The sequence below is a fragment of the Oryctolagus cuniculus genome, chromosome 14 (assembly GCF_964237555.1).
Source record: "Oryctolagus cuniculus chromosome 14, mOryCun1.1, whole genome shotgun sequence".
NCBI lineage: Eukaryota > Metazoa > Chordata > Mammalia > Lagomorpha > Leporidae > Oryctolagus > Oryctolagus cuniculus.
Genome location: NC_091445.1, coordinates 79,732,853 through 79,749,803, shown reverse-complemented (window position 1 = coordinate 79,749,803; position 16,951 = coordinate 79,732,853). Strand labels below are relative to the sequence as shown.

The following is a 16,951-nucleotide window of genomic DNA, read 5'->3' as shown; positions in this document are numbered from 1 at the left end:
TCCCCCTGGAGCTCCTGGCACGGTGTCAGGCCATGTGTCAGGGGAACCCTTGCTCGCATCACAATGACGGAAGCCAAGTGCTGGCCGGCAAGAACTGAGGACTGTTTGTTCACTGAAGAGCCCCAGCAGAACCCCGGGTGTTACATAGTTCAAGGGTGTCGAAGTAAAGGGATGTTACTGCAGGAGAGACTTCCAAAGGCTCAAGTTATTCCTTGGTTGCTTTTCCAGAGCCCTTCTGCTGACCTTTGTGGAATTTACTCAATAGTCTGTACTTGGGTAAAAGTCAAAATTAACTGCCTCACTGTTTTTGTGCTGCTAGCTGTAGATGGCATTAGGTGTGCTCTTTGGAGTGGTGACTCAGTTTCCTGTAGGATAGCTGGCAACTCCACATTGAGAGGTTGAGGGGTTTTTTTGGTTTTGTTTTGTTTGGGGTTTTTTGTTTTTTGTTTCTGTGTGTATGGTTTTTTTTTGTTTTTTTTTTTGTTTTTGTTTTTGTTTTTTTTTTTTTGGTTAAGGATGAAAAGGTCAGTTACTCAATGTCTTAGAACATTTGGGGTTAAAATTCCTAAAATGGAACTTTAATAGTGATCTTAAAACTGTGGCTAGGCATATTGCCTACTAACCTTGGAACTTAAGTAATATTCTCAGCCCTATGCTACTATCAACAATAATTCTTTGATAGTTTTATCAAATAAACTTGTTTACTCTGTTGTTTGTAATGTCCTGACTTGGAAGTAGTTATGCTCAAGGTCATTTTTTTCATTCCTCAGATTTATACAATGTATGCAGAAGATTTAGAAGTCAAAATACAAGTACACACCACATTATAATTGTACCCAAATCCTGCCAAATGACTAATCTATGCTTTAGACATAAAAGGGATGTTCTGAGTTTCATAGTCCCTTTTGTCACTGCAGTCCCTTCTTAAGAGCAAATTCTGTACAAGAATCTTAAGTGCACCATGTCTTAAAGCATTAACCTGACACTTGCCTGAATTATTTTTCCACATTAAAAAATAAAGAGTGAAATACAATATGTGGAGCCACGACCTGGTAGGTCTGGGACAAGGATTTGTATCGCTGATTTCTGGAGAGCTTTGGGAAGTTGATGAAGGTGGTGATGGGAGGAAAGGGGTGCGTTTTATTTATGTGCTGGGAGTCCCTGGGGCTCAAGCTTTGAGACAGTTGCAGGGCAGGGGAGAGGAACATAGGAAGTGGAGCCTTAGAGGGGAAGGTGGCTTCCTGCTGTCTGCTGAAACCAGTGGCTGAAAAGATGGCCCTGGACAAGTGCCAGACACACTGGCTGTGTTTCCTTAACCCCCTGGATGTGCTCACTGTGCACAACTCAAATGAGCAAAGAAAAGTTAAGTTCCTGCCCCCCTTATGTATACAGTAGAGAGAGGGAGAAAACAAAACTATATGCCAGATGCACTGCTATGGTAACCAGGTAGTTACGTTCACATATGGGAGGTTTTCAGTGAAGTGAAAATGCTTGTGTTACAACAGGCTGAATTATTGTTTTTGATCTGTAGGGTATGAGATTACAAGGGACTTTCTATGCCTGTGTGGAATGTTTCATTTTTGTAGCAAGCATGTAATATTTTTATATTCTTGTGATCAGGAAGAACTGGAAGTGTATTTTACACTTACCAAAAAGTATCCTAAAGGTTGTTCTCCTGGTTAAGAAAGAAGTCTTCAGCTAAGTCCCATACACCTGGCAAGGTTTAGGGAGTTGCTTGTTCACCTGAAGTATAGGTTTAGAAGTTGATGTAAAGAGAGAGAGAAATAGGGAGGGAAAGAGGGAGGAGAGAGGGAGAGAGAGAGAGAGAAATGAGAGGTAAAGGGAAATTTTAAGCTAGTCTCAGAGTGAACAGCAAACACTCCAAGATCCTAGATAACAACAAGCCACGTGGCACATGTAACAAATACTTTGAAAGTTACTGGAACCTTTACAAATTTTATGTTAAAACCTATCTGAAAACTACCAGGAGCCTGAGATCCAATCCATGAAATTCTTTGTTCCCCCAGATAGAGTATGGAGTCTAAATTTCAAGGGCATAATTTCTCCACCAATACTTGTCCGTTGGAAGACAAAAGGTTTGCAGTGTCGTCTTTGTCGCTGACAATGGCCAGGTTTTAAAAGATGAACGTGCTGGGCGGTTTGCTTCTGTCCCCCCACGCCAATGGTGAGCCGCTCTCAGCGCACAACTGACCAGCGGAGGGAGAGTGCCCAGGGTCCCCGGGTCTAAATAGAACCCTCTACCCTCCGAAGCCTGTGGGTTTAGAACGTCCCCTTTTCTCCCCTTTGTAGTTCGCTTGGCGCGTGTTTGTAGTTTAGCCAGGCCTGGTGGCCAGAAGCACCCTCGCAGGCTCTTCCTTGGCACCACGAGCCCGCCGTGGGCTCTTGTGCAATTCCACAAAGGAAGCGCGTATGCAGGACACGTGTGGAACGCTCCCTGCATGTGGCGCCTTCACGTTGCTGTTCCTTTAAGATAACTCTTAGGCAATCCTGCTCCAAAAAACGCAACATACTGTCAAATCTCTGAATGCCGAAGCGTCCAGACCCCAAGATACTGTCTGTCTGGTTTGCGAGTTTATGTCCACCCCCAAATCTAAGTCTGGTACTTTTTAGAAGCTGCGCTGGGCGGTGGAAGAGCCAGGTGTTTGTAGAAATGCCATTATCCTAAATCCTCAGAAACCCTAAAGCCCTAACTAACCCCTCGGGCACGGCTGTGCGGACCCCAGCAAGCTTTATTCGTGGCGCCCGCCGCGCCCTCCCGCAACACCTTGAGGAGGCCGAGAGGTTCTGGCAGCCAGGGCCACCGCGAGGGGCTGCGCGGCCCGGCGGGGCGCGCAGGGTCCCCGCGGGGCAGGTGCGCGGCCGCGCGCGCCTGCGCGCCGGGTCCCGCTGGAGCCCCGCGGCGGGCGCGACCCCGGGCGGCGGGCGGCGGGCGCTCCACGCCGGGTTTTCCGCCGGTCTCCCTGCGTAGACAGCCCCACAGCCGCCCCACAGACACACACGCTCGCGCCTCTCGGGCTGCGCTTCATCAAAGCGAGCGGCCCCCGGCTGCGCGGGGGTGATGTCGCGGCGTAGTGGCGGGGCTGCAGGGGACGCGGCGGGTGGCGCGGCCGGGCTTTTGCAATTCGGAATGTCTTTGTAAGGGGGTTGAGGAGGAGCCAGACAGCGCCGCGGGCCGCGAGGGGCGTGAGGGGGAGTGTTCCCGGAACGCCGCGGCGATGGAGCCGCGCTGCGCCCTCCGCCCCAGGACTTGAGAAAGAAAACAGGAAACGTGGTGGCCGCGCACCCAGCTGCGGCTGATTCACTCGCTTCGAGGCCCGTGGGGCCGGGGGGGACGAGGGGCCCGGGCCGTGGACCAGACGCTCCTCCGCGAGCCGGCGCCCGGGCGCGCGCGCGCCTCCCTCGCCGCCGCCGCCGCCGCCGCCCTCCGGAGCGGAGCTCGCTCCAGGCCTTGGAAGCCGGGCCCGCCGCGCCGTCGAAAAGTCGCCTCGTGGGCTTTCCGCGTCAAAGTTGGCCGGCAGCACTTGGCGCGCCCTCCCGGAGGCCGCCCCGCGACGCCACGCTGGAGAGACGGTGCCCGCCCGAGGCCGGCCGCCCCGCCAGCGCAGCCTTGGCCGCCGTGGCGCTGCGGTGCCGGGCACTATGAAGGAGCAGCCCTCATGTGCGGGCACTGGGCGTCCGAGCATGGCGGGGTACGGCACGATGGCCCCCTTTGAACTCGCCGGCGGCCCCGCGAAGCGCCTGAGAACTGAGTCCCCCTTTCCCTGTCTCTTCGCAGAGGAGGCCTACCAGAAACTGGCCAGCGAGACCCTGGAGGAGCTGGACTGGTGTCTGGACCAGCTAGAGACGCTGCAGACCAGGCACTCCGTCAGTGAGATGGCCTCCAACAAGGTAAGCTCCCCGCGCCGCGCCCCCGGACCCCCGGGTCCCAGGCCCCGGGAAGCCGCCGGTGCATGTGGCCCCGGGAAAAATAGTCCGCAGAGGTTTGGCACGCTCCGTGCCCTTTGCCTCGGACGGGCGGCAGCCCTCCGCCTCTCTTCCTTCACACCACATAGGGGCCCCGTTCGCGAAAGCGACTTTGACGCAGTTTGAGTGCCCCGAGGACCCGGGATTCCCAAGTGACACTTCGTCCTTGCTGCGGCAGGCCAGTGGGGTCCGCGGGGCATTGCACAGGTGGAGGTGTTCTTGGGATGCCCGGAAGGAAGGAAGAGTTGCCGGGCGTGAAGGCAATCACCTGGACGTCACCAGCTGTCCCCACTCCCAAGTCAGGAGTTCCTCGAACGTGGAACCTTCGCCTTCCTTCCGTCTCGTGGTCAGGGTGCCCTGGAAGAACGCAGCCTTCACCCTCTCGGTCGGCATGCGCAGGGAACATTGGCCAAGTTAGAAGGCTCGAGGGTTCATTACTTCCGTTGCCGTTATTCTTGGGAGAGCGAGTCCCAGTTTGCTGGGGTCGTGGACTTGCAGGGAGCCTGCGGGGCTGGGCACATAGCGGAGTTTAGGGGGCTGAGAAGGAACCTGCAGCCTGACCCGGCCTTAAGGTAGCCTGGAAGGCCAGGTAGGGGCTTTTCAAGTTTTGCCGTATTCTTTGCAATTCCTATTCCTCTTTGCCTTTAGTTATGCAAGGAAATAATGGGATTCTGTATGTTTTTAATGATTCTTTGGCTGAGGGAGCAGGAAAGGCAGACGGGATGTGCATCTTGGATGCAGATGGCCCGTGGCTTCAGCCAGTAAGGACTGGTGGTGACTTTGTGTGGCAATTAGTGATAGTGGCCCCATAGAGACCTCTAAGTATGTGTGGCCACCTATTTGCAAGGTCAGTTAGGTTATCCCATTTTACTGTTTATCTGTGTGCTCTTTTTCAAGGAGCGATGGCTTTTTAAACCTAGCCATAGTTTGTGTCCCACTTGTTTTTTCTTTTGCAGTTTTATAACAATGTCATGCCAGTTGATTGCCTTGTCTGTTCACATTGGTCGTGCAGATAGCATTGTTGTTAGGGTTTCCCCAGACACTGCCTGCAGGTGCCAGTCGATCTACACGCACACTGAACCTCCCCGTTTGCATCCCAGTTGAGCAGATGTATGTTTTGGTCATTTGGGCCTCGTTTGTAAGTCTGGTGTGGCTCCCGCTTAGAATGACTGGTGACTACTTTCTTACGTGGGGCTCTTACTCCCTGCGCTGGCATTAGCTGCCATTGTTCTCTTGCGGCTAACAAATTCTTAGTTCTAGAAAATGGGATTTGTTTTTCCTTAATCAGACTCTAGTAGCAATAGACGAGGCTGGGCACCCATAGTGTCCTACACGGTGAATGAGACCATTCTGCCGTGCACCGGAGTTCTTGGTTGTCTGGTCTGGTTGATTCTGGGTAGCAAAAAGGAAGAGCAGACTGATAAGGCACTTGGCCATGGAAGCATTTGCTTTATGTTTTCAGGATGATTTGATAATACCTTTTCGGCAGAATCAGCCTGAGCAGCTACAGATTACTTCCCCCTCAAGTCCATGTTCTTAATGATAAGACCTAGGTCTGAATTTTAAAATTAATATGAAGTTTGTTAAGGTTGTCAATGACTTCAACTATCAACCTACACCTTAGGATTACAAAATGTTTAAGTCACGATGGTTGCTCAGATTTTTTTTTTGAAAGGTATCAAATAAAAGTTTTTTGTTTTCTCAATTTTTATTGTGAAGGCCCTGAAAATAGACCATTAGTTACTTAGAGGTTTAGGATGGCAAGTGATTTTATTTGGTTGAAGTGACTTACAGGTAAAGTGAGGAAGTACTTTTTCAAAACATCATTGTAGCGTGTTTATGTCTTATGGCTGAAAGATGACTGACGTAAGACTTATTTTTAAAATTAAACTTAGGTGAGCTGAATCTGTTGCTTCAAACTTTTAATGCCTGAGCCATTCATTTTTTTAAAACTCATTCCTAAGTAAGTGTTAAGCTCCTGTGACTTTTATAGATGAAAAAGGATTAGTGTAGGAAAGACAAAAAAAAGGTTTTAGTAAAAGTTGTAAGGTTCCCCTTCTGCTTGACCACAGGGACTGAAATAAACCGCCTCCAGGTGGGTAAACTGAGGAAACCCCTGGGAGGGATGCTGCACTCAGCCTCAACTGCAGAAGAGGAGAATTTACATCACAAGTCCTCTCCCTTGTTTCACATCTCTCCAGTGTGAGAGAGAAGTCTGAAACGTTGCTTTTTGGCTATGCATTTTATTGTCATCCACCTTTATCAGTGTTTTCTGTTTTATTCTTTTTGCCTTTGAAAATAATGGTAGTTTTCTGTGTGTGTTTTTTTGTTTTTTTTTTTTTGTCTTACGAGATTTCTTAAACACTTACTTTAATCAATTTGAAGCACAAGAGCACAGTGGGAACTGTTAAGAGATCGGGATTTTTAAAGTGATGCTAGAAAATATTTATTGTAGAGATGGATTTGGGTGTTAGAAGAGGGAAATTGATTTCACAAATCCATTTTAAAAATTGGGTTAAATTACTCATCTATTAAAAAAAAAAGAAACCTAATCAGTTAGCAGTTTTTGATGCTTTAGAAGCTATTAGCCATATTTCCTATATTGGAATTATAATAGTCGTACTGCTTGTTGATGATATTGAGGCAGGAAAATTATTGAATTCTTGTTCAAGGCCAAGATCTGTCTCACACGTGGAGTAAGATTCCAGATGGCATTTGAGTGATTAAATCTACAGTATTCACCCTCATAAATACATTAATCTACCTTAGATTTGTGCAGATTTCCTTTTGAAACTCATTGGTACAATTGAGGGTAATTTTCACGAGGTCTCAATGCTTTGGAAAACAGATCTGAAAGTTGAATCATGGTTTTGTTCCTTATTAGCCGAATTACATTAGAAAAATGACAAACTTTCATCTTGAGTTTTCTTGACATAATATGAGTATGATAACTGTTTTGAAAGGTCAGAGTTAAGAGTACAAAAGTATGTATATACAACAGCCAGCTAAAACAGTGTCTGAGAATGGAAGACACCATACCTGTTGTCACTGGTATTATTTGGGGGTTAAGTCCAGACATTATTGGTTGCCTATTTGACTAGAAAAAAAGTGATCATTCCGTCAAAATTATGCTAGACGTTTTCAGTTTTGTGACTTTTCACAGTATAATTCTTAGAGAACTATCTTTGAGTACACATTTCCATGTTGTGAAGTATGCTTAAATTTTATTGACAGTTTCTTTGGTGTAATACAGACATACACATTTGAAGTTCTAATTTAGAAGTTTAGTCTTCTCTTGAATTCCAGACAGAGGAACTAAATACTTTTTTGTTTTTTTTTCTAAAGCCGAAAACCCAGCGCTCACTACTTTTTTGAGCGTGTAAAACACGATGTGGATTGGTGGGGCACGTTTCCATCCCTCGCGGTGGATTTCACAGAGCTCAGGCATCTCTTGAGTAAAGTACAGAAGACTTTGACGGTGCTTTTGGCTACCTTTCTCTTTTGTAAAGTGCATCAGATGGGGGCGGCAAGGAAGGCAGAGCAGGGGGCTGGGCCTTGGGGGCTTTCAAGGATGATGCTTTATCCTTTGTGACCCCGTAATGTACGTCTCATCAGTGCATGTGCAGGGGTGTTTGAAGGAGAAAACGAAATCATTTTGAGTCTCCTCTGAAGTGGTCCTCTCTAGGAATGGATTTCATTTCTAATCTCTCCTGCTGGGGGCCGTTCCAAGGCCTGCCATTGCAGGACACTACTGGGCTTCAAGCTGAAAAGTCTGTCTTGAAGTTAGGATTCATGCATCTTTGTAAGAGACTTCACCTTTCTTCCTAGCTCATTCAAAATGTAGTTAGGGCAGCTCTGTAGATGTGCTCATGACTTCCCCATGGAATTTATTGTCTCTGGTTTTTAGCAAACATCCCGGACTACGTTTCTGTTGCCTATAAATTAAATTCCTTCTCTGGGGAGCTGTGGCTCCATGCCTTCTCTGGCTGCTCCCCCTGCTGCTTTGTGGTAGTCAGTGCATAACAAGACACCAGCACTTTCCAAGACCTTTGTACTTTTTCTTAGGGGCAGGAGAGGTGCTGGAGTGAATATAGGATATTCTTGGAAGAGACGAAATCGTGACGTACCTCACCATGATGCAAGCAAGATAACTCAGAGCGGGAATAACCTTTGGCTAATGAGTCAGGAAAAAGCATTTTAGTTTTATAGAGAAAATGGGAACTGTTCTCTACATTAAACTGTTAAAACTTAGATAAAATAATTGCTGAGTTCACAACATACCTAAAGAGAAACTTTAAATTTTAAAAGGAAATATCTTCTGTAAGTGTGGAAACTGAGCTTCCTGATGCTTGAGTGTGGAGGTGTGGTGTGTCGCATGTGTGGTTTGTTTTTGTTTTTGTTTTTGTTTTGTTTTGTTTTGTTTTTTGACAGGCAGAGTGGACAGTGAGAGAGAGAGAGAAAGGTCTTCCTTTTCCGTTGGTTCACCCCTCAATGGCCACTGCGGCCGGCATGCTGTGGCCAGCGCACCGCGCTGATCCGAAGCCAGGAGCCAGGTACTTCTCCTGGTCTCCCATGGGGTGCAGGGCCCAAGCACTTGGGCCATCCTCTACTGCCTTCCCTGGGCCACCGCAGAGAGCTGGACTAGAAGAGGAGCAACCAGGACTAGAACCTGAGGTGCCTGTGCCGCAGGCTGAGGATTAGCTTAGTGAGCCGCGGCACCAGCCGGCATGTATTCTTTTATCCACTGCATAAACTTACATATAGCACTGTAAACTTAATTTGAAGGAGTGGGAATTCTTTTATAATCATTGCTAGGGAGAAAGAAGTGCTTTATTTTCTTTTAGGAAGATTAGGAAGAAGGAAACACCTTTTTAAATATTTATTTTATTTAATTTGAAAGGCAGAGTTAGAGGAGAGAGCAAGAGATAGGGAGAGAGCTTCCATTCACTGATTCACTCCCCAAATGGCTGTAACAGTGTAGATTGGGCCAGGACAAAGCCAAGAGCTTCATCCAGGTCTCCCATGTGGATGGCAGGGGCCCCGTTACTTTGTCCATCTTTCTCTGGTTTCTCGGGCTGACTAGCAGGGAACTGGAATGGAAGTAGAGTAGTCAGGACTCAGACCAGCGCCCATATGGGACGCTGGCATTGCAAGCACTGGTTTAACCCACTGTGCTAAAATTCCAGCTCAGGAAACTTTGAGTGGAAGTTTTTGTTTCATTGAGTAGGAGGGCCCTTGACTTTAACTTTACAAGGCATTAGTGATTAAAAGACATCTTCATTTGTCTCTCTTGTTATCAACTCTACTCCTGTGTCAGTGTTTGGTCCCAGAAAGTCTAAATATCCCAAACATCCAATTATCCAGAACTTCTAATAAAACAATCATTATTAGAAAAAATGCTATCAGTTATTATGGTTTGTTTTAAAAAACAGTGACAACTTTGAGAAATCTCCATTAAAAAAATAGAAAATGTAAGTCTTGACTCAGATAAAATTGTACTTTCTCAGTATTATGGATAGATTAAGCAGACTTTTTCTTTGTTCTCCTAAGTAGTGAGGATGGTGGATAATACTTCATTCCATTTAAGATCTCTGTGATAATCTTGTAGATGGTGGTAGCTATTAGTTAAGGTACACATATATGATAGCTAGGAAATGCTGATAATGCCACAATATTTAGTTGATCCATAAAATATGTAGAGTCTGGTTTGCTCTTTTTCAGCAAGGAGCACCAACTCTGTTAAAGCTACAAGTTGCTGTTTTGTTTTGGTGGCAGCATTGCTCTGTCAGGGCAGTAATTCTGTCCCTGGCTGCTTGTGGTTATTAAACTGACAGAGATCTTTGTAGAAAGCAGAGATCACTGACCCTGTATTTTAATATTTGTACTAGTTTTAAAAGACATTTTAAGAAGGTGTTTTCTTTTATTCACCTAAGAGGGATGAGTCTTGATTGTTGCTTAAACAGCAGTTCTTCTGTGTTCATTAGAAAATTAGTGAAATGAGGTTATCAACAATGATTGATAATAGATTTATTAGCCTTTAGTATTAGAGACTACTTTGAATAGATTTATTTATTTAAAAGGCAGAGTTACAGAGAAAGAGGGAGAAAAAGGGGGGGAGAGAGAGAGAGGGAGAGCAACAAGCTCTCCCATCTGCTGGTTCACTCCCCAAATGGCCACAACAGCCAGAGCTGGACCAGGCTGAAGCCAGGAACCAGGAACTCTTCCAGGTCTCCCAAATGGATGCAGGAGCCCATAGATTTGGGCCATCCTCTGCTGCTTCCCCAGGTGCATTAGCAAGGAGTTGGATCAGAAGAAGTAGAACAACCAAGGCTCAAACTGGTACCCGTATGGCCCCCATTAATCTCTGCCACAGCCCCGGCCCCTACTGCTTTGTCTTCAAGAAGCCATGGTAACTTGTGGTTTAGTATTCTGAGACTTGTGTTACTGTTTTCCTGTGCTTTCTCTGTGCTGAGGATGAGTGAGCTTTACTCCTGGGCCTGGAGTTTGCAGCAGTGATACTCATGGCAGCTTTGTAAAGTGGAAAGAACATTGAGGTTTTTCAACAGGCAGCCCTGGTTTCAAATTCCCATTCTGATGTTTCCTAGCTAATATTTTGGGCCACATGCCTTACCTCTCTGAAGCTCAGCTTTTTTCATTTATAAATCGGAATAGTAAAGGGGGAAAATAAAGTTGAGAAGTTGTTGAGAGCATTAGTTATGGTTCTACAAAGCTCCACCTGATGCGTGGCACATACTGGATGCTGAGTCAATTACATGTGCCCGCCCGTCTAGAATAAATACAAAAAGAGATTGAGAAAAACCCTGTGTCTTATACTCTTCCAGTGTAAGAACAGAATGGCTTTTTAGAAAACATGAGCCATTCTCTTCCATAAGAAACATTACAGATTAGGTTTGCTCAAACTTTGTCATTTCCATGTATATTCATACTTGCTATTAAGTGTTTTAATTTAATATGATTTATTTTTAAAAGTAAATGCCCACTTAATCAGCTCATCCTAAGCAGTGCTATGCATGAAAAAATGGGTTTGGTGTTCTAGTGATATATTTTGACCTACATTAGAATTGACAAAAGGAGAAAACCTTTATCAGTATACCACTCCTAAGGCAGTTTGCTTATGTTTATTAGACACTGTACATACTTTTAGACAAACTATTATAAATCAGCAAGAAAATTTTTGAGTCATTTTTTGTTAGAAAAATGTTTCTTTTTACACAAGCTATGGTTTTTCTTTGCAATCAATGGGATTTCTCTGCTGGAAGAGAAAATGTCTAATTTCTTCAGCAGAAATCTCCTGTTCATTAAATATTCATTTCTTAGGCAGAATGCCCAGGTTGGATTTATTCTCTGCTTCTTACTAAAGGTCAGTTGGAGTCCTCTACCTTCAGTGCTTCAGTTTTTCATCTGTTAAATAGTTGCCATGATGATTTAATGCATTAAAATATGAGAATGGTCTAGACCAGGAGCGGGGAACATCCAGCCCACAGGCTGTAGAAGCCCCACAGAATTCATTTGGTCTGGCCTTGCCTGGGACTTGAAATTCGATAAATCTGTAGCAGGCTAATTTTTAAGTTGATAATTTTGTGTGGCTAGCAAGTGATGTTATAAGTATCCAGATGGCCTGCGGCAGATAAATGGTTCCCCACCGCTAGTCCAGGCCAAATCAGGAACGTAGTAGTAGTCTTTCTTTCCCCCAATGACCGAACAGAACTGGCCTTTCTTATTTTGGGAGGTGAGAGTGGGAGAGGTTTGTTTGCCTTCTTGGTTCCTGTCTCCGAGCTTCCAGGTGACCTGCTGATGTTGAAAACTACCGAAAGAGGATTGAGCACAGTATTGTCCTGTGCCCTTCTTCCCATCAGGAGTGCTTACAAAGCCAAGTTTCGGATTTGTATGTTTTTTCCTATTATATTTTATTTACCTTTGTTTCTTTGTATAATTGTCAGTACAGCTCATCAAGCTGGCCTGAGGTTTTATTAGAATGAGTATCTAGAAACTTTCTAAGCTTTTCCTAACAGAAATGCGTAAGACTGTGGAGAGGAAGAGTCAATCCATCTTTTTTCCCCACACATGAATGTATCTCTGTTGTTCTTCTGAATGAGACCAGAGGTAACCCAGGCACAAAATCTGTTATTAATATTTAATGTTAAGGGAAGTATATTAAGAAGGTAGCTGCACTCCAATCTACCTCTCAACACCTTAGTCTTCTAGGTTACCACAAATATCTCCTTGCTCTGTCAGCTAAGGGCCCTAGAATCAATGAAACCACAATACCCATGAGAATACCTGGCACCCATATTTTGGTTTGACTGTCATTCTCCAGAGAGAGCTGATTGTAGGGACCTGAGCAAGAAATACACAGGATGAGCCTGGAGCACCTTGTATTGCCATAAAGTCAGGATGTGCTCAAAGCAACACTGCCTGCCGCTGATGGGGATACAGCAATGGGATGTGGGAAGAATTGTGGAATGATTTAAGCAAATAATGAGAATGATAATGTAGTATTATAACCCAAAGTATAAAATATATACCAACGTGACTTATGGATATTGACAGCTGATTTACAAGTAATTAAATGGAGGAAAATCTCTCAAGAATAATTTCAGATAACTTACATAGGTAGTGCGTCTTCCATGGAAGAAATCATAGCTCTGTAGTCTTTAAATGTAGGCCGTGCCATGATGACCTCCTTGCAAACAACAATAGGGAAAGGAGGAAAGCAAACTGTATGGTGACGAGATCTGTGGAGTTATCTCAGCCAGGTGATCAAGGCCAACACTGATAGTGAGAAGCCATGTACCCATGATGTGGTCTGATGAAAATGACATTTTATGCGTGTAATTTTGTTACCAAAATGTCTAACTCCAATTTAGCCATAAGAAAAATAGATAAAATCCTAATTGGCTGGTATTCTTCAAAATACCTGACCAGTACTTCTCAAAACTCTCAAGGGCATCAAAAACAAGGAAAATCTGAGAATCCCGTGGCAAAGGGGAGCCTGAAGTGACAGGACGAGTAACTTTAACATGTCCTAGATGAGATTCTGGATCACGGAAACCACATTAATTAAAAACTAAGGAAATCTGAAGTGTGGACTTGAGTTAATGGTCTATCACTGGGGCCGGTGCCGTGGCTCACTTGGTTAATCCTCCACCTGCGGCGCCAGCATCCCATATGAGCGCCGGTGCTAGTCCTGGCTGCCCCTCTTCCAGTCCAGCTCTCTGCTGTGGCCTGGGAGGGCAGTGGAGGATGGCCCAAGTGCTTGGGCCCTGCACCGGCGCGGGAGACCAGGAGGAAGCTCCTGGCTCCTGGCTTTGGATCCACATAGCTCCATCCGTGGTGGCCATTTTGGGGGGTGAACCAACAGAAGGGAGACCTTTCTCTTTGTCTCTCTCTCACTGTCTAGCTGTCAAAAAAATTAGTATATTAGTATTGGCCCAATAATTTGTAAAATGTACCATGGTAATATAGGATATTACTGATAGGGGAAACTGGGTGTTGAGTACATAGGAACTCTCTGTAATAAGTTCTCCCTAAATCTAAAACTGTTCTAAACAAATTTTAAAAATCTTTACTATCCTTTAAGGTTTATCTGAAATGCTACCTCTCTCTCTCTCTCTCTTTTTTAATAAATTTATTTGAGAGTTGCAGAGAGAGGAGGAGCAACAGAGAGCAATCTTTTCATCTGCTCTTTCATTCCCCAAATGCCCACAACAGCTGGGACTGGGCCAAGTGGAAACCAGTAGTCCCGAGCTTTTCCTAGGTCTCCCACATGGATGCAGGAGCCCAAGCACTTGGGCCATCTTTGAAGCTTTCCCAGGCTCATTAGCAGGGAGCTGGATTGGAAGTGAATCAGCCTGGTCTCGAACCAGCACCCATATGGGATGCCAGCATCATAGGTGGAGGCTTAACCTGCTACTCCAAAACACCGGCCCCATGGGATGCTACCTCCTCTTTGGAGCCTTTGTCCTGTCTTCTGACTCCCACTCCCGGGCCCCATAAATGGATTTAATGTCTTTTTCCATTAACCTTCTATAGTGTTTTATTTGTAATTCTCCAAACTCTAAGTACAATACTTTTGACCTTGTTTTATTCTTCTGACAAGGCTGTCTACACCATGTTTAACTCAAATCCAGTGAATGTCGTTGTGTCATTTTATAGTCAGTCACTATTACTGGGTCCAGGAGGCATGATGCTAGTTCATGTAAATGCTGTTTCTTATCTTGCATTGATAATCTTAGAGTCTGAGCATTATAGTCCATGGAAGGTGTTCCTCTCTTGTTAACAAGAATCCTGAGCGTTTTCTGCTTAAGAGCCATAGTTCTGCTTATAGATATCATTTCTCAGAAATTTAGTAAAACATTCTATAGCACTCCCATCTCTGTAAATTAAAAGTTTATAGCCACAGGCAAAAGCCATACAGGTTATCCTCTTGGCCTTAAGTTGTCTTGTCTCCTCTGTAACTCTTTTAGCAATAACATGCTTACTGTTAGTCTGTTCCAACTGAAAATGACCTGTTCCTGAATACTTTCCCTGCTAGCCTGGGAAGAAAGGATGTGTTTATTGGCCTTTGCCTGTTAGAGAGTATTCTGTGAAGTTTTGCCCAGGGCGTGCTTGGGTTCCCATCAGCATCTTTGGTCTGCTGCACTGTAATCCCTATGTTGGCAGCCTCTGGCTTTTATTACTGGCAGGCAGTGCACTGTGCAGACATAGGCACCATAATAGGAAACACCTCGGCCTGTCATAAACAGGTCTGAAGAGGAGAAGGCAGAGGCGTGACGGGGATGTGTCCATAGCAACCAAGCAGAGATGTGGCTGCCATATTGAAGTAAGTGCAGGCTGATGTCTGCCTTTTCCATTTCAGAAAATAACTGGCTGAATTCAGGCTGTGTTCCCTGAACGTAGCAGTGTGTTGGTTGCTTTGTTTTTATTTTGGACTTAAACATGAATAAAGACATCTTGAAGAAATAATACTCTTCAGCATGTTTGGAGAAATGTATCATAATATTTTCCTTTTATTCTTTTTTAATTCTCCATGATCATTCCAGTCCAAACCACCAGAGCAGGAAGCACAGATAGTTCATGTCAGAGGGGAATTAGAGGGAAAAAGGAGGATCTTGCAAAAGACAAATGATTGTGTGTCTTTTTAAAGAATTATAAATTATGCCAGATTACACAGAATTGCAAAGAAAATGCTTCTTAGGTGACTATATTGTTTATGCCTTTACATCACTCCGACTCTCAGGAAGAAAGTACGTTCTTTAATCAAGAAAAATTGTGTCTTACTTGTATATTTGCTAGTTTTTTCTTTCAAGTTTCACAAAAAGAAGAATGAACTACAATTTTAGTGATGGGCTCTGTAGCAAGAATTTTGGGAGAGAATTGTGGTTTTTAATAAAGAGATACAATTATGAGTGTTTTAAATTTATATGGGTGTCCCTTTGTTACGTGCAAGGAAGCCCCATTTCACAAAAGGGATCAACAAAGCAACAATTCTTTTAAAAATGTATAAAAATTAAGTTTAGGAACTTCTTTCGAGAGGTTTGCTCATAGATTAGATATTTGATGAATATTTGATTAGTCCTTACTTTCCTTTTTTTTTTTTTAAACTAAACGTGTATCGTCAACTTAAACAAAATAATAATGAAACCAAGTAACATTGTCTTTGATACATATTTTGATTTTTCCTTCCTTCCTTCCTTCCTTCCTTTTCTTCCTTTTCTTCCTTTTCTTCCTTTTCTTCCTTTTCTTCCTTTTCTTTCTTCCTTTTCTTGAGGTAGAGTTACAGACAGTGAGAGGGAGAGATAGAGAAGGGTCTTCCATCCGCTGGTTCACTCCCCAAATGGCCGCAATGGCCGGAGCTGCGCTGATCCGAAGCCAGGAGCTTTCTCCAAGTCTCCCACGTGGGTGCAGGAGTCCGAGGACTTGGGCCATCTTCTGCTTTTCCAGGCCATAGCAGAGAGCTGAATGGGACTAGCGGCCGAGACTAGAACCGGCGCCCATATGGGATGCCAGCGCTGCAGGCAGAGGATTAATACCTACTGTGACAGGGTGCTGGCCTCTCTTTGTCTTCTTAATCTTGTTTTCAGTGTGGTTTCTTCAATCTCCTTAAGAGTATGTGATAATTTTTAGTATATAATAAATCTTTTGTTAGAGATACATGTATTTTTAAATTACACATCAGGAAAACTAATTTTTTTTTCCTGGAGATTGCTTTTTGGACTTAAATCCTTTTTTTTTTTTTTTTTTTTTTTAAGATTTATTTATTTGAAAGGCAGAATTAAAGAGGAAGAGAGAGAGAGAGAGACAGAGAGGTCTTCCATTCGCTGGTTGACTTCTCTAGTGGCTGCAATGCCTGGGCCTGGGCCAGGCCAAAGCCAGAAGTCTGGGTCTCTCACATGGTTACAGAGGTCCAAACACTTGGGCCATCTTCTGCTTTCCCAAGCCATTAGCAGGGAGTTGGATCGGAAGTGGAGCAGTCTGGCCTCAAACCAGTCTCCATATGGGATGCCTGCTATGTCAGAACACTGGCCCCTGGGACCTAAACGATAATTTTTGTCTGTGTAGTGGCAGTGAGCAGTAAGATGACTAAATGATATATAAGAAAAGATGAAAAAAAGACAAACTGAGCCATCAGTCCATGTATGAGAAGAGTGCAATAGGAAAATCAATTACTTGCTGCCCTTTGGCCTTATTTTTAAGTATTTTAATATTATCTGCATGATATTTACGAGTAAGGTTTGAGTACAGTTGGTCAGGGAACACCAGCGTACACCTTACCTTCTCGCGTAAGGCACAATCCTAGCTATTTCCTCATACCTCAAACCTTAAATTTCTAATTTAGTCTCAGAAACTATATACTACATGCCAAACTGTATCTTATTTTTAAATATGAAAAACTGAAGCTGTCTTACACTTGTCCAAAACTCATAAGCTTCTCTTTTGTAAAATG

General features: G+C 44.4%; 1 protein-coding gene across 21 annotated transcripts in view; it reads left to right on the top strand.

Moving 5' to 3' along the window:
• The window catches only part of PDE4D (phosphodiesterase 4D), a 1,654,385-nt gene that overhangs the window by 1,592,473 nt on the left and 44,961 nt on the right, over nucleotides 1-16,951 (top strand). For 20 of the 21 annotated variants that reach the window (XM_070056730.1, XM_008262244.4, XM_070056728.1 and 17 more), the window contains one exon: nucleotides 3,797-3,909. In XM_070056730.1, coding sequence (XP_069912831.1) covers nucleotides 3,797-3,909 — 113 coding nt within the window. Of the gene's footprint in view, nucleotides 1-2,946; nucleotides 3,711-3,796; nucleotides 3,910-16,951 lie in introns of those variants that run through there. The other variant, XM_008262253.4, reaches the window with a different exon arrangement.